The following is a 24,906-nucleotide window of genomic DNA, read 5'->3' on the forward strand; positions in this document are numbered from 1 at the left end:
CATTCCCCGCTCTGCCTCTGACACTGCGGGTGCACAATGACGTCATATCATCGCGCACCTGCTGTGTCCAGGGCAGACTGCAGCCGCTGAGACAGGAGCAGGAAGCAACGCGGGGCACGAGGAGAGGTGAGGAGTGTGTTTTTTTTTTACTAATTATTATATTATTATTATTATTATTACTGGACTGTGGGGCCATTCTCGGGGGGGAGGAGAAGAGATGTGGGCTGTGCTGTATACTACTGTGTGGGCTGTGCTGTATACTACTGTGTGGGCTGTGCTGTATATAGTACTGTGTGGGCTGTGCTGTATATAGTACTGTGTGGACTGTGCTGTATATAGTACTGTGTGGACTGTGCTGTATATAGTACTGTGTGGACTGTGCTGTATATAGTACTGTGTGGGCTGTGCTGTATATACTACTGTGTGGGCTGTGCTGTATATAGTACTGTGTGGGCTGTGCTGTATATACTACTGTGTGGGCTGTGCTGTATATACTACTGTGTGGGCTGTGCTGTATACTACTAAGCGGGCTGTGCTGTATACTACTGTGTGGTCTGTGCTGTATACTACTGTGTGGGCTGTGCTGTATACTGCTTTGTGGGCTGAGTTATCTACTACGTGGGCTGTGCTATATACTATGCGGGCTTTGCTATATACTATGGGGAGTATATTATATTCTATAGGGGAGGCCATGTTATGCACTATGTGGCTGTGTTATATACTATTGTGGGAGTATATTATATTCTATGGGGGAGGCTGTGTTATATACTATGGGGGGCTGCATTATCTTCTATGGGGGGCTACATTATATATTATGGGGAGGTGGGCTGTATTATATTCTATGGGGGGTTACATTATACTCTAGGATGGCTGCATTATACTCTGTGGGGTGGCTGCATTATACTCTGGTGTGGCTGCATTATACTCTGTGGGGTGGCTGCATTATACTGTGGGGTGGCTGCATTATATTCTGTAGGGTGGTGGCTGCATTATACTATATGTGGGCTGCATTATACTGTATCGAGGACTATGGGGAATACGTAATACTATTTGAAGAACTATGGGGTGCATTATACTATGGGAAGTGAATTGTACTACATTGACTATGGCGGTGCATTATACTATATGGAGGACTATGAGGAGTGTATTATACTATGTGGAGGACTGAGCAGTGTATTTTAATATATGGAGGACTATAGGGAGTGTATTATACTATATGGAGGACTGTGGAGCACATTATGATATATGGAGGACTATGGGGTGTATTTTACTAAACAAGTAAAATGCTGCATATTCAGATTGTTTTGCCGGAACAAAAATCATTGTTCTCAGCAGCACATCGCCGGTGTAAACTGTATATGTGCTGCTGATAACATGATACTGTATGGGGATCGGTTAGTGATCTATTAGTGATTGTTCTGTCCCATCATTATTCTTCAGCTGGTGAAAAGAGGCCGGGAAAGAAGCGTTGAACAACTTCAGTATTGTTGATCAAACTCATTTAGCGGCCTGAACTCAGCGCATGTAAATACAACCGAAATGCATTTGGGGCCCCATTTTAAACTTTGCCTAGGCGTAGGGCCCCACTTTGCCTAAAACCGGCCCTGCCTACAAGTGTACAAAGATATTATACAGTCACCATGTGACAAGTGGGCCTGTGTAACTTCAAATGCCAGGGCTGAATTTTAGTCCCAGTCCGGCCCTGGCCACCGCTGTTAAACCGCAGCAGTGGTCTGTCTCCTAGGCAATGAGCTGTACAGAAAAGTATTCATTTCTCAAGAAGAGCTGCAAAATGTAATAACTAGTAAATGACAGCGGTGATTGCTGTCCCCGACACTATCGAACAATGCCCATCTGTGAAGTGAGGAATACCCCTTTACAGTAAAACTCTTTGGTGTCTACAGTAACCAAGCATTGAGACTGGTTGCTATGGACTACATAAGCTTTTATTTTATCCAGCTTTCATCAATCTCCCCCTTTAAATAAACTTTATTACACAGCAGATGCAATAACCAGTACACATTACCTACACTGTATATTGGGGGGGTCGCAGTCTGCCGTGACATCGCGTTTCCCACCATTCCCGGCGAGCCACACAGAGAGCCGACCGCAGACCACGCCCCAGCCCTCCGTCGGATTCCCAGCAGTCGTGTGAGTGTATGCAGTCATGTGACTGCTTGATCACGTGACGCCTGAAGCTCGTGACTGAAACGAATTTACGAGAATCAGCCAATGGGAATGGGGAGTGGGCGGGGCTAGGTTTATAAGAGGCCGTACACTGGCGGAGGGTAGGCTGCGACTCGGACGCTGCGGACAGGTGAGGAGCTGTGTAGTGTGTAGTGTGTAGTGTGTAGTGTGTAGTGTGTAGTGTGTAGTGTGTAGTGTGTAGTGTGTAGTGTGTAGTGTGTAGTGTGTAGTCACCAGTGCAGCTGCCGTGTTTGTGTAGCAGAGCTGAGTTTGTCCCTTGGCTCCTCTCAGTGCAGGTGTCTCACCTCTGCCCTTTGCTCTTAGCGGGGGGGTGTCTCCTCCATGACAGGCAGGGCTCTGTATTGCAGAGATCCGGGGCTGTGCACTATTGCCCTAGGCTGGGGGAGGGGGGGGGGTGATGACTTTATTCAAGCCCCCTCACCAAATAATCTGCTTCCAAGCAGCCACTTTTCTGTGCCTGTCCCCAGCGCGCAGTCGCAGTAATGAGTGGTCTGCACGGTGCCCTGCGGTCAGGTGTGTAGGGAGACAATGGGGTTGTTGAGCCTCTCCATGCACTGTTGTGACTGGTTGGCCCCCAGCAATCAGCATGTGTATAGAGGATGGCTTGTGTGCCCTCACCTCTGCTCCATCTGCCCTATCGGTGCCGCCTATTGCCTTGTTTTTCGCTCTGACTTCCGTGTGGGCGCTCCATTACATGCCTGTGCTGACTGAGCGAGTTTGTAATGCTTGGGGCCAGATTGTGACCTGGGAGGGGTAATTGGCGATGTTATCTTACAATCTGACCTCCTGTATTCCCAGACTCCGGTGTCCCATAGAAGTGATTGGTGCATGCGCACTGTCCTTTATACAATTGCCTCTGAGGCCCCCATTTTCTTCATGATTGGGGGTCCTAGCTGTCTGTTTAGAAGAACAAACCATTCATGTGCAAAAGGATCTGTTTCATAACTGCTGCGGGGGGGGCTGGCTTTTCATTGTGGGGTCTGTCTGGGTTCTGTTGTCCGCTTTTGGGATTGAAGGTTCTTTTCTAAAGTCCTGAGTCCAGATTGACCCCCATAATGAAATGGCCCCTCTCCGGCATCACACAAAGGATCCATCTTGCACATGAATTCAGTTTCTGTTCCTCAAAACTGAATGTGGAAGTGACTTTGGCCTGAGGAATGGTGGGATGGGCTGCAGGACGTGGGGGTGTGCGCTCTTCCTTGCGTTAGGAGTTCCCACCGGGGCTGTTGGGGTTGGGGAGGGTTTTTCTAGTAGTTTCCTACTATCTGTTTCAAGCAGCCATAGTATTTGCCCTTCTTGATGTCTGCTCTAAACTTTGCATATTCTTCATGATCTCTTGCCTCTGATTTCCCGGTCTGGGAAAGATGGGTGACAACCTTTCTATGCTACCAGATTCTCCGAATTACAGACCATTATGTTCATGTCTGCTGTTCTGTAGTTTTAATAAATTGCTTTATGAAAACAGATCAGGCTGTGGGTGGGGAGTTTCCTGCTGGTGAGGACGGCGTGACTTGGTTCCAAGTTTTCTTTCACTTCCTTGTTTAGAAGCTCCTGTTGCTCAGCACCATGGGCAGAATGTGGTCAGATGGCGGCCTGCTGGAGTGTGTACTGTGCCACTCCTGTGCCAGCCACGGCTCATATGAGTTACAGTTGGGGGGGAGAAATTGTAATCTGCAATAGGACTTAAAAAGAACTTAACTGCCAGATAGATTTTGTTTGTTTGTTTTTAACCCCCAAATAAAAGTAGTGGATGGGTCCTCTGCATCCATTAGTAAAACTCGCTGGTCACTTATTCCTAAATTGCAAGATCAGGGCTTCTCCCCTCTGTACCGGTCTGTCACTGTTTGCTTCTTGTATGTAACCCCTCCTCTTGTGCTGCACCATGGAATTAATGGTGCTCAAATAATAAAAATATAGGATTTTGACTGGCTCGTGTACTGGGGCTAAGTGAATTTGGGGAAGAGGAAAGTATGATGGAGGGAGGGGACACTGGTTACAGTAACATTTCTTGGGAAGCTGAATTGTAGCAATGAGACACTTCATGATCCCTCACTTCTTGTTTTTCTTAAATCTGCAGAGTACAGGCTGCCTTTTAGGCTTATCTGCTTTACTGCAGTCTGCTATCATTTGGTAGCATAGTCTGCTGATGGGTTAGGGGGCTGCTCTGTAGCATCAATGATGCGCAAATGTTTTTCCAGTTTGTCAGAACTTCTCTTGATAAACATGGACATGTCATTGTGTGGCCTGTACAGTAGCAGGAATCACTGCAGCAGGTAGGAATGTGACAGTCAGGACTAGAAACCAAAGGTGGAAATGGGAAGGACACCTGGGGGCACCTGAAGTGTAGAACCACAGTATTTACACAGGGGCATCCTTACAGCACCACTCCGTTGGATGTCAGTGCTGGAATGGTGGCACTAAAGTAAGGTTCCTGACCCGAATATTATACTTGCCACCTGTCTTCAGCTCTTCCCAGCTCTGCTCTGGTACAGCTCCACCATCTTGTGGCCACAGCTTCTGACTAACCAGAGAAGTCAGAGGTACTGGTCACAAACTCTGGGTAAGTCTATGGGAGCCTCGTCCTGGCCCTCATTGACTTACATGGGGTTGTGACTTCTGGCTCGCGTACCAGACACTAAAGCGATCCAGCAGGTCACAATCTGCAGAAGACGACCGATAAAGATGAAAATGACAACTGGTAAGTAGACTAGGGGTGAGGAGCTTAATGGTGCTTTAAAGTTTTTGTCTGTAGATGGCTTATGGGGTATACACTCCACCCGAGTTTGTAGTTGTGGTGGTCCTACATACGTCTGGTCTGAAACACTTGCACACTCATTGCTATAGGTGACTCCTGGTGTGCAGCGGTGTCAGGATCAGGGCCACACTTTAGTTTTTGTACTGGTAACACTCAGTGCTAAGCTAAAAGTCTGTAATCGGTGCAGCGGTTTCCCCTCAGGTATTGTCCTTATTTTGGGAATATCCAGGTAATGTGGGAAAAATCTATTTTCATTGGGGAAAACAAAGATGTCATATTTCATCCAAAGTTTGCTCTTGCAGCTAAGATCAGCCAATTTGCTACTTTCATTATCCAGCAGACATGTGAAAAATTACAGCTGAAACTTTATTGCTGTGGGCAACAGTTAAAGGGGGTTTTCCCATGAAAAAAGTAATTTTAATTAATGGATGTTAGAAATTTCATAGTTGGATGGGATAAATAAAATATTCCTGCACTGCGAACCTTTTATAAATGTGTCCTTAATGTGTAATGGCTGTGTCTGACCATGGAGGAACATGATCTGATCATACCACAGCTCCTGGCCAGGGGAGGAAGCAAAAGAGGATACAGACAGGACAGCAGGGGATCACAGCTGATTCTTTAAGGTAAAACCTTGCTTAAAAACAGGTAGGGACATGTCTTTCCCTACAGAATCTGCTGCGATCCCCTGCTGTAATGTCTGAATAATAATAATAAAAATAATAATTTTTATATAGCGCTAACATATTCCGCAGCACTTTACAGACGTTATCATTGCTGTCCCCAATGGGGCTCACAATCTAAATTCCCTATCAGTATGTCTTTCGAATGTGGGAGGAAACCGGAGAACCCGGAGGAAACCCACGCAAACATGGAGAGAACATACAAACTCTTTGCAGATGTTGTCCAAGGTGGGATTAGAGCCACAGGTTAAGCTTTTTTTTCCCAAATGTTAAACCTATCAATTTACATGTATTCTACATAGACTGTCTATGGCGGTGGGAGGGCTGGCACATGTGGATCATGTCTATTTTGAGGTGGGCAGGGGCATGAATGATTCATGTACATTTGTAGAAGGGGAACTTGTCACAGACTGTGTATTAGAAGAAACCATTTGTTACCCAGAGAAGCATTTTAATATAAGGAACTAGCTTTAGGGCAGTGTTGGTGCTTGTGTGAATATTTTTGGGAATGGGACTCAGCAGTGCCGATGGTGTCGGGAGAGGAGACTAGTGATTGAATTTGTGCAATTCAGGATATATAAGTAAAAGGAAATGACTCAAAGCCTATTGCTCAAAAAATCCTCATGTGAGATTTCTGCATGGCCACTAAAATGAGAACCCAGCAGTCAGTCTGATTTATACAGCGTTGATTGCTCTATAGAGCTTTATACAATATCTGACCTTATGTAACATACTGTGCCATGCTAATACACAGGGAATGGGGGGATGTGTGGTCGTGCACTGCTGTAATGGCTTCAGGTAGAACTGGATGCCCATTGCAGATTGTTGCAGTGCCCACTATGGGCTATTATATTATCCAGATACTGCAATACAGGTCTGTTTTGTTATGTCCTTGTTTTGCCTTCTGAAAATATTAATGAACAAATATGATGGTCGTCAACTTTTCCAAATGCGGAAAACTAAAGGCTGATATTAAAGTCCCCACCTGCCGATCAAAAAAGAAATCCCAGTATACAGTGGCGTGTATGGCGACAGGTACTATATTGGCCCCATAGCATCTATTGCTGCAGTGATTGTGTGCGAGAATTAATCTAAAAACCACAGCGCAGCAGCCGAGCTGATAGTGAAACAATAGAGGAAGAAATCTGCTGATAGCGGTGACAGCGGTTTATCACCAGGATGGGAAGTGACAAGTCTCAGCAGTGAAATTAAGAGGAAGTAGATAAAGCAGGCGCCATGTGATGGCTGAGTGTAACGGCAGATGGTGATCAGGGGTCTTCTGTCACTACTACATCTGCTTTTCCTTATTCTGCTCTGCCAGGTGCAGAAGATCCATGGGAGACTTTACATATTCTGCATCATGTAGAGCCCCAATAGAGATCATATTGTGACATTGTGTAATATCTCCCCAGATGCCACCTTTCTGACAAAGAGCCTTATCTATGCATATTTATTTTATTGCAGAATGGTTCCTCCTTGGTCTCTCCTGTTGTTGGTCGCCTCCACTGTTGCATTACAATGCCCTGATGGGACAACCTGTGGTGGAGAAACGCTGTGCTGTGAGCTGTCTGATGGGAAGAGCTATGGGTGCTGTCCAGAGAATGAGGTAAGATGGCGTGGCAGTCATCAGATTAGACTGCAGGAGGAAGCCTTGTTGTCCCTGTGCCTTTGCCATAGCTATAACGGGCTTGGGGTAAAACATGGCTGACTTGGTTAATGATTGTCAGAAAATGATCATTGGGTCTGCAGCAAAGTCTGAGACTTCTGCCATATGATGTGTCACTTCTCATACCTAGAAAAAAACAAGGCTGCAATGTATTAAAACCCAATCCAGTTTTTGATCAGATTTGGCCTCTTTATTTGCACTGAAGTCTCCAGCTGTACTATGTGACTTCTTAATCCTGAGTGCGAACATTGCACACAGTCACAGTCCCCGGTATGTGAAGTGCGAGTGGAGCCACATGACCACGTCTGAGACTTCCATACTTGAATTCTCATCTGCTTCTCTCAATGATCCATTGAGAAGCACCGGAGTCTAATCTGCATGTGGCCACAAGTCTCATAGATATGGTCATGTTCCCTACTTGTGCTGCAAATACAGGGGAAAAGTGACTAGGCATCACAGGCATCTGAACCAAGTGACTAGAGCCTATTCTTGCTAGCCTGGAGAACCCTTTTAATGGATGCTAGACTCTTAAACATGGTGGAGAACCTCACAGGAGTAACCTTAGATCACCATCAGTATCCCCAGCATTAGGAAATGGGTTGCCTAGTATTAGTGATGAGCGAATATACTCGTTACTCGAGATTTCTTGAGCACGCTCGGGGGTCCTCCGAGTATTTTTTAGTGCTCGGAGATTTAGTTTTTATTGCCGCAGCTGAATGATTTACATCTGTTAGCCAGCATAAGTACATGTGGGGGTTGCCTGGTTGCTGGGGAATCCCCACATGTACTTATGCTGGCTAAGAGATGCAAATCACTCAACTGCGGCAATGAAAACTAAATCTCCGAGCACTAAAAAATACTCGGAGGACCCCCGAGCGTGCTCGGGAAATCTCGAGTAACGGGTATATTCGCTCATCACTACCTAGTATGCCCGACACGGTTCACATGACAGTATTAGTCATGTTGCAGGTACATGACCAGCATTTGGTTTTATCTGGAATAACCCAGAAAGGTTCTCATTGTTTCCAGGTCGTGACTCGTTCCCTCCCAATGATCACATCTGGGGTTTCCTGCTCCAATGACGATGGTTGTCCTTCCGAATATTCATGTGTTGTCACTCCGCAGGGAGAATCCGCCTGCTGTCCTTTTACTCAGGTAATAATTTTGCAAAATTCCTGTATGGAGGAGGCAGTGGTAATGCTCTGCAGCTATAATCCTTGTGTTAATACAAGGGGCAATATTCAGGCCACCAATGTTCAGACATGGCTACTGCAGACATGTGACCTATTGGACAATGTATGGTGTTTTAAAGGGAACCAGTCAGCAGGTTTTAGTACCCCAACTGATCTATTCTGTTAGGTTGTTGTAATGTGGATTAAATCCAAATATTTTTCTATTTATTCCATTCCTGAATCGCTTTTCCAATTGTTATGGAACTGATCTGCAAGTGCAGGGTGCTTGGCCTCCAATCACAGGACTCTGTCTCTGCCTCCTGTCAGTTCGGGGGCGCTCTTCTGACCTGCAGAGATCTCTTGCAGGTGCTGTCATTCCCTGCTGTCCTGCATGCACAGTAAAGTCTTGATGGGCTTAGATAGACCCAGATGATTAATCTGTGCATGTGCTGCCCAAGGAGTTGACAGCACTTGAGATCTGTAGCAAGTAGTGTTCTCTTAAAGGGATCCTGTCCGCAGGATTGTGCACAGTAACCTACATAGTGTCAGGTCAGCACCGTTATACTGATTACAATATCTGGGTTGATGAAATCTAACTGAAAGCTACAAATACAGATTAATCAGATTCCCGTGTGTGTGTGTGTGTGTCTTCATGTGGTGCTTATTACATATGCATCTGTTTGGCTTGTGACCGGTCACTGATCCCTCTGACATGCCTCTGTTGTACATAATGAAATATAATGGCTTAGAAAAAAAAGGTAACTTCAGTAAAATGGCAGCGCATGCGCAGTTGCATCTATTGTTTGCTAATGGATGCTACTGCACAAGCTATATGGGACAGTGATATATGCAAAGCTCTGTGGAATAAGACAGCGCTATATAAGCAAAGCATAATAAGCGCTGGCACCATTTTGTTGGAGGAAAAAATATGGTGGCGCTTCCGCAGTAACCTTTATTGGCAAGTGATCGATGCTACTGCGCCAGTGCCATTTTGCTGAAGTAAAAATTTTTTTTTTCCTTCAAAACCAGCAATATTATGTAAAATGGATGGGGGGCAGGTCACTGGAGGATCAGTGTGACTGGTAATAAGCCCTTAAGATTGCATATGTAAGCAGAGCTCCCCACCTCGGCCATCCCAAGGCACAAGAATCTAACTGAAAACTTCCAACAAAGATTAACCCCTTACTGACCGCCAATACGTCTTTTAACTGACCTGAGATATAAGACACTAGTATCCCCCCCCATACAAGTGACAATCCAGCAGCTGTACAGTATAGCTGACAACTTGCTGCATCCGCCACGATCAGTGTTTGCACCGTCCATATCTATTTAACCCCTTAGATGCTGCTGTCAATAGTGACTGCATAATTATAAATGGTTAACAGAGTGTGGGGGCTTCTTATTTATCCCAATTGGTGCCCTCAGATCATGATTGTGTAGCCCTGTTGTTTGCCATGGCAATTCATGACCAAATAGCAGCCTTAGTCTGACGGCTGTAGTAATCTGTTCAGAAGTTAGACATTTAGGTGGTAAAAATACACATTTTCATTTGTCATACCACTTTGCAGTAATTCCTGCAAAGCACCTGAAGGGTTAATAAACTACCTGACTGCAGTTTTCAGTATGTCAGGGGGTGCTGTTTTTAAAATGGTATCAAGTTTGGGGGTTTCCCAATGAGACCCTTAAAGTCACTTCATTCAAACATGGAGAAGTCCCTAAAAAAATAAATGTTGTAAATTTCCTTGAAAAAAAAAAAATGAAATTGCTGCTACATTTTTAAACCTCCTAAAATGCTAACAAAATACAATAACACTATACAAATGGTGATGTAAAGCAGACATGTGGGAAATGTTATTTATTAATGGTTTGCTGTGGTATGACCATCTGGATTAAAGGGGTAATCATTCAAATTTTGAGAAGTGCTAATTTTTTAACATTTTTCTCAAATTTTTGATATTTTTTATAAATACAACCTATTGACCTAAATTCACCATTATTATAAAGTATAATGTGTCACGAAAAGTCTCAAAATCACTGGGATTTGTTGAAGCGTTGCAAGTTATTACCACAGTGACACTGGTCAGATATTCAAAAATTTGGCTCCGTCACTAAGGGGTTAAACAACCACAAGACTGATTTAATCAACCAAGCTATCACTTTAGTGTAATGGTGCTGACCTGACACTGTAGGTTACTGGGAAATCCTAGCAACCTAATTTTATGTGCACAAATCTGAGATTCACACACAACCAACTGTTAAGTGGGAAGTCTGCATTGCCATGCAAGCGATGGATTTGAAAACTGCTTTAAAAGTGACATGTTGGTTAATTGGGAACATAGGGAAGCGTCTAATGAATTGGCTTCATTGAATGTGGCAAATCCATGTGTAGACCCATGGAAGTATAAACTGCAGAAATTTGAGCATTGGCATAGAATGATTAGTGGATTCCACTGCAAATACACAAATGTTACCACTGAATCTCTCTTTCTGCTGACTTTAGTCTACCACAATTCTAAATGAATTTCTCTGTATAACCAGGGAACATCTTGCCATGATGGACATCACTGCTGTCCTTCCGGCAGCCATTGCTCTGAAGATGGTCATCATTGTGTCCCAGGTGAGAAGTCTCTCAATGACTTGCTCCAGCATGGCTTCTCTAAAATCTGGCTCATGTTCTGCTTCTTTCAGCTTCAAACATATCAGCCATAGTCTGTCCTGATGGAAAATCAGAATGTCCTAGTGATGCAACCTGCTGTCAAATTTCTGACCAAACCTGGGGCTGTTGCCCTATGCCACAGGTGAGGAGATGGGTGACTTTTGTTGGGGCTTCTAATTCTTCAGAATGTGAAGGCCATATTCTCCACACTTGCTGTTCCTAAACTTTGTTTTTATAGGCCTGATTTGAGCAAAATCTTTATCACAGATGAATAGTAATGTAGCCTTGAATGGTGCATGAATTTTAGGAGAGACCATTTAAAGGGTTAAGTGTTAGTCTTGCCCATGTCCTAGCCATGCCTGGTGGCTGGTACTGCATCTTGGCTTCATTGATGTAAATGAGGTTGAAACAACCTGTGAACAGGTCCAGTATGTATAACAAACCTTGCTTCTGACATGGATGCTTGACTCACTTTATATTTGTAGGCAACGTGCTGTAACGATCGCCTGCACTGCTGCCCACACTCTTCTGTGTGCGACTTGGAACATGGCAAATGTGTATCTGAAAATGGGGATGTTCTTTTGCTGAAGAAGGTTCCAGCCAGGGTGAAGCTGATCCGTGCCAGTTAGTGTCATTCAATCTGACTTGTTTTTTTAATTTTCTCTTCTATTACTAGCATGTTAAGTATACATTTGTTAGCCAGACTTGATGGTGGAGGTAGCTTGAGTTGGATGGGACAATTCATCAATGTTTGTCAGAAAAATGGCACATGCCCAGCAAATTTCAACATTTTGTATGCCAGAAGTGCTACACTAGCCCCAGTGCACAGCAGGGGCACATGTATAAAACTCTCAGCACAGGAACTTTTTTTTTTTTTTAAAGGTACCGTCACATTAAGCGACGCTGCAGCGATATAGACAACGATGCCGATCGCTGCAGCGTCGCTGTTTCGTCGTTGTGTGGTCGCTAGAGAGCTGTCACACAGACAGCTCTCCAGCGACGAACGATGCCGAAGTCCCCGGGTAACCAGGGTAAACATCGGGTTACTAAGCGCAGGGCCGCGCTTAGTAACCCGATGTTTACCCTGGTTACCAGTGTAAATGTAAAAAAAAAAAAAACACACTACATACTTACATTCCGGTGTCTGTCGCGTCCCCCGGCGTCCGCTTCCCTGCACTGTAAGCGCCGGCCGTAAAGCAGAGCGGTGACGTCACCGCTGTGCTTTACGGCTGGCCGGCGCTGACACAGTGCAGGGAAGCGGACACCGGGGGACGCGACAGACACCGGAATGTAAGTATGTAGTGTTTGTTTTTTTTTTTTTACATTTACACTGGTAACCAGGGTAAATATCGGGTTACTAAGCGCGGCCCTGCGCTTATTAACCCGATGTTTACCCTGGTTACCAGTGAAGTCATTTCTGAATCTGTGTCACACACGCCGACTCAGCGATGTCAGCGGGAGATCCAGCGACGAAATAAGGTGCTGGCCTTCTAGCTCCGACCAACGATGTCACAGCAGGATCCTGATCGCTGCTGCATGTCAAACACAACGATATCGCTATCCAGGACGCTGCAACGTCACGGATCGCTATCGTTATCGTTGTTCAGTGTGAAGGTACCTTAACACATCCAGTTGTGGAACTTTCTATTCAAAGATCTATTGATTAAAATGTTGATTAACCCCTTAATGAGAGGAGGTATTTTCACTTTCGCGTTTTCGGTTTTCGCTCCCCTTCTCCCCAGAGCCATAACTTCTTTATTTTTCGGTCATTTGGCCATGTGAGGGCTTGATTTTTTTGCGGGATGCGATGTACTTTTGAACGACACCATTGGTTTTTTTTTAACATGTTTTGTACTGGAAAACTGGGAGGGGGGGGGGGGGGGGGAGAATTCCAAGTGCGGTGAAATTGCAAAAAAGTGCAATCCCTCCTTTTTTTTTTTTTTTTTTTTTTTGTGTGGCTTTTTTGCTAGCTTCACTAAATGCTAAAACTGACCTGCCATTATGATTCTCCAGGTCATTACGAGTTCATAGACGCCAAACTTGTCTAGCTTTATTTTTTTATCTAAGTGGTGAAGAAATATCCAAACTTGGGTAAAAAAATTGCGTAATTTTCCAATGCCCATAGTGTCTCTATTTTCATGACCTCGGGTTGGGTGAGGGCTTTTTTTTTTTTTTTTTGCCTGATGAGCTGACTTTTTTTTAAGGATACCATTTTGATGCATACAATCTTTTGATTGCCCATTATTGCATTTTAATGCAATGTCGCTGTGACTAAAAAAGTAATTCTGGTGTTTTGACTTTTTTTTTTTTTTTTTTTCTCGCTAAGTCGTTAGCGATCGGGTTAATTCTTTATATTGGTTAGGTGATTCTGAATGCGGCGATACCAAACGTGTTTGTTATTGTGAATGGGGCAAAAGGTGGGTGATTTGATCCTTTTTTTTTTTTTTTTTTTTTTAATGTATGTAGCAGAATTGCTCACTTGCTATGAGTGCCAACCATAGAGGTGTGCAGGAGACCTCTGGTTGTCATGCCAACCCATGTGACCCGCGATCACTTTACAGGGGTCACCGATGGGTGGATTTCCGTTGCTGGCCAGAAGCATGTTAAATGCTGCTGTCTGTTAATCCATTACAGTCTGACATGGGTGAATCGCAATTCCTCACGTGGCTGTTGGTGACACATGTCAGCTGTTCCAAACACCTGACATGTGCCGGAAAAGATGTGGGCTCACCACAGGATCCCACATCAAAGGGATGGTGTTCAACACTGGCGTATTGCGTCCAATGTCGGAAAGGGGTGGGAAAACCCCATTAAATGGAATTGTGCTTCAGTTCCCCTGCAAAGTGGGAGACTAAAGGCCAGGCACAGGACTTCCTGGTGCATTTTATATTCTTGGTATCATAGTGGTCAGATGTAGTAGGACCCCCATAGTTCATAGTGTATATTGTATCCTAGCAGTAATGGCCATCAATTGAGGTATTCCCATCTCACTATCTTGTTTCATCACCAATTTTTTTTCTTAGTGAACCTGTCAGCAGGTAACCTACAAAAATTGAAGAAAAAAAGGAATTGGCCAGCTCACCGTTCCTATGAAGGCACCCGGGACTCTGTCCTGATGAGACATGATTCATACGACAAAAGGGGGAAATGTTCCAGCTCCTTCTTGATAAAAGAAATCTTTAATCCAGAATCCTTAAAATACAAAGAAGCTCCTTAGACATCACCATGACCCTAGTGAGGAAAGCGACGCGTTTCGACCGTTGCTGCGGTCTTTGTCAAAGCTAAACTACCATAGATCCAATGGAAATAAATAGAGCGCTCAACATAGTTTCCACCAAGGATCAGCAGGATCTTATTTTGTCACGGTTATCTTACAACAAGAACAAAAGAAAACATGAGATTTCTGACAAACCTTTTGTATGTTTACAATACAGTCCCCAGTTTAATGCAATTAAAACTATTATCATCAAATCTATCCCAATTTTATATGAAGATCCTATGCTAGCAAAAGTTTTACAAAAAGGTTGCAATATTGTAGCAAGAAGGGCGCACCCAGGCTCGGGAATATTTTTATCTTCTAGCATGTTCATTTCCAACAAACATCAAGGAACTTGGCTAGACTGTAAAGGTAGTTACAAATGTGGTACAACAAATTGCATTCCGTACAAACCAATGGTAATAACTAAATCATTTAGTAATCATAATACCAATACATTCAGGATTCATGATTTTATCAATTGTAATACACAACTTGTCTTATAAAAAATTGACTATTACATTCAATAAAGCCAATGTAGGGTGCACCACTAGGAAATTAAAAACTCTCATTACCGAGCACTTATGACATCTCCAATATCCAACAACAATCGTAATATCTTCCGCAGCCAAACATTTTATAGATCACCACTCATGTAACATCAATTCATTGAGAATCACAGGTTTAGAAAAAATAAAAAATCGCTTTGTGGCGGCAATATCAGTAGAGTCCTGTTAACCCGGGAAGCATATTGGATTTTCAATCTAGGAATCAGGTTCCCGGATGGATTGAATAGACGAAATGTGATCATGTTTCATTATTGAGAACAATGACATAATGCAGCCTTTATTTGTTGTGTATTTTTATACATTGTTAATGTTTTTTTGTTTAAATTTTTTTGGTCTAATTCTTCTAAACTTACCACATAAACTCGAGTATAAGCCGACCCGAGTATAAGCAGAGACTCCTAATTTTGCCACAAAAAACTGGGAAAACTTAATGACTCGAGTATAAGGCTAGGGTGGAAAATTTCAAAAATAAAAATAGATGCCAATAAAAGTAAAATTAATTGAGACATCAGTAGGTTAAGTGTTTTTGAACATCCATATTGAATCAGGAGCCCCATATAATGCTCCTTACAGTTTGATGGGCCCCATAAGATATTCAAATATGCCCCATATAATGCTGCACAAATGTTGATTATGGCCCTATCAGATGCTCCATACAGATATTTGCCCCCATATAACGCTGCACATGGCCCCATACAGATGCTCCATACAGATATTTGCCCCATATGCTGTTTCTGCGATAAAAAACATACTCGCCTTTCCAGGCCCCCGGCAATTGCTATATTCACCTGTTCCCCATTCCACCGCTGTGTCTTCCACATCCTCTGCACTGACTGTTCAGGCAGCGAGCACACTAATTGCGTCACCGCGCCCTCTGACCTGAGCGTCAATGCAGAGGACGGGGAAGACGCAGCGGCAGCCGTCGGTAGAACGGGTGAATATCATGCACTGCGTTATACTCACCTGCTCCTGGCGCGGTCCCTGCACGTCTGTTCCCCGGTTCCGGCAGCTTCTTCCTGTAGTGAGCGGTCACATGGTACAGCTCATTACAGTAATGAATATGCGGCTCCACCCCTATGGGAGTGGAGTCGGGTCCATATTCATTACTGTAATGAGCAGTACCATGTGACCGCTCACTACAGGAAGAAGCTGTCAGAGCCCGGAGAACCAGGGACCTGCAGGGACCACGCCAGGAGCAGGTAAGTATTAGACAGCTGCTGCTCCCTCTCCCTGCTGACCCCTGGGTATGACTCGAGTATAAGCCGAGAGGGGCAATTTCAGCCTAAAAAATGGGCTGAAATTCTCATCTTATACTAGAGTATATACTGTATACATGTTTTTATATGCACTAGGACCTTCGATCATGTGACATGACTTTGACATTTGATTCGTACTGAGATCCTATTTATTTCCATTGTATCTATGGTAGTTTAGCTTTGACAAAGACCACAGTCGTAACGCGTCGCTTTCCTCACTAGGGTCATGGTGATGTCTAAGGAGCTTCTTTGTATTTTAATGATTCTGGATTAAAGATTTTTTTATCAAGGAGCTGGATCGTTTCCCCTTTTTTTTTTTTTTTTCTTTTTTTTTTTTTCTCATGAATAACATCTCAGGACATGCGATTATGCTGCAGCGCAGGTAACACTGCCGGCACCTGCTGCAGAAGCGTTTTTTTTTTTTTTTTTTTTTCAGTATGTACAGGTATTTATTATTCAAACTACGGGGCAGGTCAGTGGCCTGTCGGCAGTCTCCATTATGAGTACCTAAGCAGAGCACCACATGACCCCCATCCCACCACAGGCCGCTCCAGGTCATGGGCATATCATTAACTCAAAACTGAAAATAAAGATTAAACCACCACAAGACGGATTTCATCACCCATATCATTGTAATAAGTATAATGGTGCTGACCTGACGGTGTGTAGTTTACTGTGCCCATTCCTGCTGACAGGTTCCCTTTTAAGTGTTTCCACTTGAGTATGGCCGAGATATAGATGGTCGTTTTCTTTTTGTTTTTTTTACACACCAATCTCTTGCTTTACTTCCAATAACAGCTGCAATCTTTTTGCTAAGCCTCTAACTAAACTACATGTTTAAAACTTTCTTAATTGACTTCACAGAAATTGTCCAAGATGTAAATTGTCTTGATGGATCTTCTTGTCCTGATGGAACAACCTGCTGCCAAACTGAGGATAAGCATTTTGGGTGCTGCCCCTTCCTGTCTGTAAGTACAATTGTGGTTACTACAAATATCTCTATAATAAGTAGATCTCGTTTTGCTAATCCATGTCAATGACTATTGCAGGCTGTGTGCTGTAGTGACCTTGTCCACTGCTGTCCTTCTGGGACCACATGTGATGTTCTTCATAAGAAGTGTGTGAATGCGATCTTTGAGATTCCAATGTACAGCAAGATCCCAGCTTTACGTGAGGAAGGTAATAAATTGTACTAGATTGGTGTAATAATGAGATTAGTGCTCCATATGTAACATATCACATTCATTGCAACTTCCAACATCTGTAGTTGCATTGTCTCCTGATAGAATAGCAAGGAGTTAATGAAAAAAATCACGTTAAAATATTTTCAGAAGCTCTCATAGATGTCTGTACCCCAATTCTTTGTAGCCAGATTTTATTGGTAATCTTCCACTTACTGCAGCTGAGTTTTAACTCTGGGACTGCATTTCTAGAAGTTTGTGTAGTCACAAAGCAGATTTCTACAAGGGAGATCTCCGTGCTAGGTCAAAATAAGCCTGATTTGGGGTTAATTAGTCTAATGTCCCATCCCAATTAGCAGGGATTGGCTGCAGATAACGAAGTGCTTTATTTACAATTCAAAGTGACTTTTCCTATCTCTGCAGCCACTGTTAAATGTGATGATACATCCTCCTGCCCTGGCACTGCCACCTGTTGCCGCTTGGCCTCTGGAGAATGGGGTTGTTGTCCTTATGAGAAGGTTTGTACCAGTAGCTTTTGGGTAGATTGTGTTTTGAGGACTTGCTCTGGAATATTTGATCTCTTCTTTCTAGGCTGTGTGCTGTGATGATCATGAACACTGCTGTCCCAATGGGTACACCTGTGTCCAGGGGCAATGTCAGAAAGAGGAGCTGTCAATCCCTTGGGCTAAGAAGGTTTCTGCAATTAAGGAGGAAGGCAAGTCTGGTTTCTAAATTACACAATGCGTTAGAGCCTTTATTCTCATTCTGTATAGTCACAGGACAGTCCATCAGGGTTCAGACTAAAGATGATTAATGAAATGAATAAGGTAGCACTGTAGCGCCAAAACTTGCAAACAAGAAATTTGAAAATTGAATTGCATTACTGCACTGGACATATGAATAATGGAGTTTAGCGCATAAATTGGCCAATTCTTGTGTACCTGGTAGCCACGGTAAGGCGATTCTTGTTTACCAGGACCTAGCAATGCTATCCTTGCTTAGAAAAGTCTTCATCTGTATGGGAACCTGTGAGTCCTCTTTGACTAAAAATCTACACCTCTGTGGAGAGGTAGGGTCCTGTCTTGATTAAAAACATCTGAAGCTAAGAGGTGGAGTGCTCAGTCAGAAGGCTAATGAATACAAATATCAAAAAACTGACTCGCATCCAAACATAGACTAAATGTGAACAGGTGCTAACCTAGTCACCAACTCATGTACAATAAAATGAATAAGGCAGCACTCTTCATATTTCATGTTTGCGAGTTTTGGCGCTACAGTGTGCTGCCTTATTCATTTTATTGTGCATGAGTTGGTGACTCTAGGTTAGCACCTGTTCATATTTAGTGTGTTACGATGTGACAGTCAGTTTTTTTGATAAAGATGTTTAATGGACATGTCTTAATATTCTCTACCTCTGCAGCCACTGTTAAATGTGATGATACATCTGCCTGTCCTGGCACTGCCACCTGCTGCCGCCTGGCCTCTGGAAAATGGGGTTGTTGTCCTTACGAGAAGGTTTGTACCAGTAGCTTTTGGAGGAGATGTAGGGAGTTTTAAGACTCGCTATGGAGCACTTGAACTCTTTCTCTGTAGGCTGTGTGCTGTGACGATCATCAGCACTGCTGTCCCAATGGGTTCACCTGTGTCCATGGTGAATGTCAGCTAGGGGTGCTGTCCATCCCTTGGTCTGAGAAGACACCAGCAATTGAGGAGAAAGGCAAGTCTGGATTCCAAATATAATACTGTAGACACTTTGACCAGTCACCTTTTTTTTGTTTCAAGAACATGTGCCCCTCCCCCATATACAATGTCCCATATATGTCAAAACACACTTAAAAATGACTGTTAATATGGGTCATCATACTGACCAGTAGCTAGGATCCTAATGGGCAAAGTCTAGTTGACAATGGTTTTATTTTTTGTTTTTTACATCCTTCTCACCTCTTCGGCAGCCACTGTTAAATGTGATGATACAGCCTCCTGTCCTGGCACTGCCACCTGCTGTCGTCTGGCCTCTGGAGAATGGGGTTGTTGTCCTTATGAGAAGGTAACATGTGAACGTGTTGGTACCAGTATCTTTGCAGAGTTGAGATAGTAAAGGAACAGTTACATTTTAGTTGTTTTTTTTTCTCCCACCCCTAGGGCGTGTGTTGTGATGATCACCAGCACTGCTGTCCAAATGGGTACACCTGTGTCCAGGGACAATGTCAGCAACAGGCGTTATCAATCCCTTGGTCTGAGAAGATTCCAGCAATGAAAGCGAAAAGTAAGTTTAATTACTAATGAACTAAGCTGAACGTTGTCTGTCAAGAAGCACTTTTAGATGAGTGCTAGCTTCTGTCTCTCAATTATTTTCTATGGTTAAAAGGCCTAATGGTTGTGTCAAATGTATGCAAATATCACCTGTAGCACCATGCAGATTATGAGCTTGGTTATGTGCACTAGTCACCATCAAGCTTCTACCCTTATAGGTGCCGACGTCGAGTGTGATGATGAATCCGCTTGTCCTGATGGGACAACTTGTTGCCGACTTGAATCTGGGGAATGGGGTTGCTGCCCCTATGAGCAGGTAGCATGTCCTGTGTTGTGTAATAAACTGCCCCCAACACTGACTAATCTTCTCTGCTTCTGTCTTCTGCATTTCTATAGTTCATGTGTCTTTCCCCTAAATAGGCCACCTGCTGTCCCAGTGGGTTGACTTGTCCTGAACAGGCTACCTGTGTGTTAGGTCAGTTCTCATCCCCATGGCCTGGCAAGATCAATGCACATGCCCCTGAGGTAAAGTGTGATAAGTCTCACAGCTGTGCCCAGGGGACCACATGCTGCCATACAGAGGGTGGAGGCTGGGCATGCTGCCCCCTGGAGGAGGTGAGCACATTGAAATGTTTACCAAAGTGACCAGAAGAGGTTTCACTGGTGAAAGTGGCATTGTACCTAGTGCCTCTTAAGTTAGTGAATATTTTAACGGACCAGTGATTGGGTGTTCAGCTGTTATATAAATCTATAGCGGCAGGTAAAAGTTTAAACCCCATTGGTCAAAATTAGTTATTGTAAACAGTCAATTTAATCTAAACGTGGTCTAAAATTAAAAATGGCACTTCCTTTGTATATTAGGCAAACATATAAATATCTTTTGCACTTTAAAACTTACCAAAAAAATAAGCCAATGCAAAAGTTTAAGCACTTTGAGATTTGTGTGCTCATAACCTTGACCATGTCTTCAGATCTTAATTAGCCTGTTACGGTTAAGGCTTGTTCACGATCATCGTTGTGATAGACCATTTGATGACAATTTCCCAGCTTTATTAAATTTATAAAGTTGCCCTTTCCTCAGTTTGAAATGTAATTAAGAAATGGCAGTTAGGGTACCGTCACACAGTGCAATTTTGATCGCTACGACGTTACGATTCGTGACGTTCTAGCGATATTGTTACGATATCGCAGTGTCTGACACGCAGCAGCGATCAGGGATCCTGCTGAGAATCGTACGTCGTAGCAGATCGTTTGGAACTTTCTTTCGTCGCTTGATCACCCGCTGACATCGCTGGATCGTTGTGTGTGACAGTGATCCAGCGATGCGTTCGCTGGTAACCAGGGTAAACATCGGGTAACTAAGCGCAGGGCCGCGCTTAGTAACCCGATGTTTACCGTGGTTACCAGCGTAAAAGTAAAAAAAAAACAAACCGTACATACTCACCATCTGATGTCCGTCCGGTCCCTTGCCGTCCGCTTCCCGCTCTGACTGTCTGCCGGCCGGAAAGTGAGAGCAGATCACAGCGGTGACGTCACCGCTGCACTCTGATCTCACTGTACGGCCGGATCTGTCAGAGCAGGAAGCGGACGGCAAGGGACCGGACGGACATCAGATGGTGAGCATGTACGGTTTGTTTTTTTTACTTTTACGCTGGTAACCACGGTAAACATCGGGTTACTAAGCGCAGCCCTGCGCTTAGTAACCCGATGTTTACCCTGGTTACCCGGGGACTTCGGCATTGCTCCAGCGCCGTGATTGCAACGTGTGACCGCAGTCTACGACGCTGGAGCGATAATCATACGATCGCTGCGACGTCACGGATCGTGCCGTCGTAGCGATCAAAATTGCACTGTGTGACGGTACCCTTAATATGAACAGTGGAGGTCAAGATAAAACCAAGCAAAACATCAGTGAGGGGTACTCACTGAAACACAATCTGTACAAAAAAAAGCTGAAATAGAAAAGAGGATGGCTTCTACAAATGGATACCGATCCTAAACACATAAAAATCCACAATGCACCACCTCAAAAGGTGCAAACTGAAGGTTTTCCAATGGCACTCAGTCCCATGATCTGGACATCTTTGAAAATCCATGGCTAGTGCTTTACCCCTCCCAAGGCTGTTTGCACCTTTCAAAACCAGGTATAACTTTACAATTCTGACAAGTGACACTTTATGACTTTATGATTCTGAGATTTTTTTTTTCATGGCATAGCTCATGTTTACAAACCCTTTTTTAATGGGCCACATTACATTTAAAGTTACTTTGAGGGGGTCTATATGACAGAAAATCCCCAAAAGTGTCACTGTTCTAAACTGTAACCCCTCAAGGTGCTCAACCACATTGAAGAAGTTGATTAACCCTTCAGGTGCTTCACTGGAATTTTTGAAATGTGGAAGGAAAAAATGACCAATTTTTTTAAAATTTTATTTTCACAAGGTAATAGGACAAAATGAGCCCCAAAACTTGTGCAATTTCTCATGAGCATGCAGATAACCCATATGTGGGGGAATACTACTTTGGAGGCACAATGCAAAGCTCAGAAGGGAAGAAACACCATAGAGTTCAGATTTTGCAGGAATGGATTGAGGGTGCCATGCACATGCCGAACAGAACCCCCATATATGAACTCGTTTTATAAACTATGGTCCCCAGTGAATTCATCCAGGGGTGCAGTGATCATATTGACACCATGTGCCTCACAGATTTTTATAGTATTGGGTGGTGAAGAAAGAATAATGATATTTTTACTACTAACATGTTTTGGCTCGAAGTTTCACATTTTTCTAAAGGCTAATAGGGAAAAAATGCACCTTAGGAGGTTAAAAGTCTCCTGAGTGCACCAATACCCTACATGTAAATGGAAGATACTTTTCAGGCGCAGTGCAAATCTCAGAAGGGGGAGCTGATCAGAGTGTAAAGGGTCCTCCCTGCCTCTGCACACCTGCTAAAGTGCCAGGAGCAGTGCATGCGCCATTCCTGCATGGAGTGTCAGCTGTCAGAATCCGCTGCCACCCGGCAGCGATCGTGCACACAGCCTCTGTGCATGCAAATTCACCTGGACATGCTTGTATGTGCAAGGTCAGTAAGTACCAGTCTACCATGATGTACTGAGTGTACGTCCAAGGTCAGAAAGGGAATAAAATAGCTGTGCATGCAAGACGACCCAGGAATCTCTCAACAAAGGAGGAATGGATGAAAATCTCTCAAACAAGGATTGAAAGACTCTTGTCTGGCTAGGTTTAGGGGGGTGCTACAAGGTACCAACCATGCAGGTTGCCCAAGCTTTTTGCGTCACCTCATTTTTCCTTTTTGTATTTTTTTTTTTTGTTTGTTTCTTTTTAAATGAATGTGTAAATTTTTATTTTTGCCTAAAATGAGCGTCATTAACGTTAGTCCTTTTAGTGAATCTTTGACCTTTCAACTTGACTGTTCAAAATAACAGTAATTTTGACCAAGGGTGCCCATACTTTTACATGCCACTGCACACATGCATCCTGATCTTGCACTTTGTCCTTAATCTTCTCTGACTTGCTTCATAATGGAATCTTCCACTTTTCACCTGTACTGACACTACTGGCCTGCGGGGGCAGGTTTTTAATCTCCCTTTATAATCTTGGTATTGTCTGTTTGCTCTTACAAAACTGAGTCTTCATTTTTTTTTTTTTCTATGGAGTCATGAGAAGACCATCTGTTCTTCAGCACTTATGACATGTACAAGCTGCATTTTGTCCATGTTCTGACTACATCCTTGCACTGCTCCCACTGACCTTCTGACTCTTCTCACCCTTGTAAGGCGGTGTGCTGTTCAGACCACCTTCACTGTTGTCCTTCTGGATACACCTGTGATGTGGCAACGGCCAGCTGCAATAAACCATCTGACTCCCTCAAAAAGGCTTCTCCAATCCAGCCATTGGGCTATGTGTGGTGTGACGCAGGTAGTTATTGCTATGATGGGCAGACTTGTTGCAGAGGACCTTATGGAGACTGGACATGCTGCCCTTTCCTTAATGTGAGTATTTGGTCTTCAACATTACTGCAGTCTTGATGATCATACATAGCAGTTTCTCATGACGTTGGCACATGTTTTATTTTTTTGCAGGGCGTGTGCTGTCCTGATAGGTTGCACTGCTGTCCTTATGGCCATGTGTGTCTAAACTCTGGAGCACAGTGTAGTCGTAGTGAAGGTCTGCGGTGGGATCTCATATGGAGAGAGCAGAAGTCTCGGCTGTGAGAAACTTGAGGGGTTTTCATTTTGTCTGTATCATTGCACTAAACACATCCAATCATGCAATCTGAACACTGGAATAAAATTTTGTATTTAAACCAATGAATGATGATGTGATTTATTTTGGGATGTAAACAAAGCTTCACCCACCCCTCCATTTCAAGGACAGACACCATACATTAGAAATTGTGAGTGACTGTAACCAGTCCACAACTGGGCATGTTGTAGCATATACAAACCAATTTCAGCTGTGCAAAACATGCCCAGTTATGCCAGCATAATGCACATTGTGGGCATCAGACTGAAAATGTGGGGCTTCTGCTATGTACAATGGGCAGATAAACTACCGTATATACTCGAGTATAAGAAAAGACCCCTAATTTTGCCACAAAAAACTGGGAAAACTTACTGACTCAAGTATAAGCCTAGGGTGGGAAATGCAGCAGCTACTGGTAAATTTCAAAAATAAAAATCGATATCAGTAAAAGTAAAATTGAGACATCAGTAGGTCAAATGTTTTCGAATATCCATATTGAATAAGGAACCCCATAAGATGCTCCATAAAAAAAAATGCCCCATATATTGCTGCACAAAGGTTAGATTCTCCATAGAATAATATGCCCCTTATAATGCTCCATAAAGGTTGATGGCCCCATAAGATGCTCCGTAGCATATGCCCCATATGCTGCTGCGATTATATAAAAAAAACAAAACAAAAAAACTCTCCTCTCATCGCTGGGTGCCGGGGTCCTGAGCAAATGGGGACACTGGTGCGCCATGGGGGTCAGGTGCTGGTGTTGCCACTGGCTCAGGCCCTCGGCACTCGCGATGTTCACCTGTCCCCGTTCCCAGGGCCGGTTTTAGACAAAGTGGGGCCCTAGGCAAAAATTTGAAGTGGGGCCCCAAATGCTAACATTGTAAAATCACACAAACATTTTAAGTTACATTACATGAGCAGGATGCGGATACAGTTGGTGGAGGGGCCTGGAGCCAGTGCTCACACTGGCCCCCATATTTAGG

The 24,906-nt window shown here is 43.7% G+C and overlaps 1 protein-coding gene across 3 annotated transcripts; it reads left to right on the forward strand.

Annotated features, from left to right (window-relative positions):
* Positions 1–2,240: 2,240 nt before the first annotated feature.
* GRN (granulin precursor) lies at positions 2,241–23,988 on the forward strand. 3 transcript variants are annotated; one of them, XM_077252585.1, is made up of 18 exons: positions 2,241–2,317; positions 7,111–7,252; positions 8,342–8,467; positions 11,023–11,101; positions 11,173–11,282; positions 11,626–11,764; positions 17,086–17,189; positions 17,271–17,400; positions 17,826–17,920; positions 17,994–18,117; positions 18,823–18,917; positions 18,996–19,119; positions 19,355–19,449; positions 19,545–19,668; positions 19,874–19,971; positions 20,076–20,270; positions 23,455–23,670; positions 23,761–23,988. In XM_077252585.1, exons 2-18 carry the CDS (start codon positions 7,112–7,114, stop codon positions 23,890–23,892), a joined length of 2,127 nt encoding a protein of 708 aa, XP_077108700.1. In that variant the 5' UTR covers positions 2,241–2,317; position 7,111; the 3' UTR covers positions 23,893–23,988. The 3 variants fall into 3 exon arrangements, with proteins under 3 accessions (XP_077108700.1, XP_077108701.1, XP_077108702.1); XM_077252586.1 differs by lacking the exon at positions 20,076–20,270; XM_077252587.1 differs by lacking the exons at positions 18,823–18,917; positions 18,996–19,119 and having other exon boundaries at positions 2,242–2,317.
* The last annotated feature ends 918 nt before the right edge of the window (positions 23,989–24,906 follow it).

The sequence above is a fragment of the Ranitomeya variabilis genome, chromosome 4, assembly GCF_051348905.1.
Source record: "Ranitomeya variabilis isolate aRanVar5 chromosome 4, aRanVar5.hap1, whole genome shotgun sequence".
Taxonomy (NCBI): Eukaryota; Metazoa; Chordata; class Amphibia; order Anura; family Dendrobatidae; genus Ranitomeya; species Ranitomeya variabilis.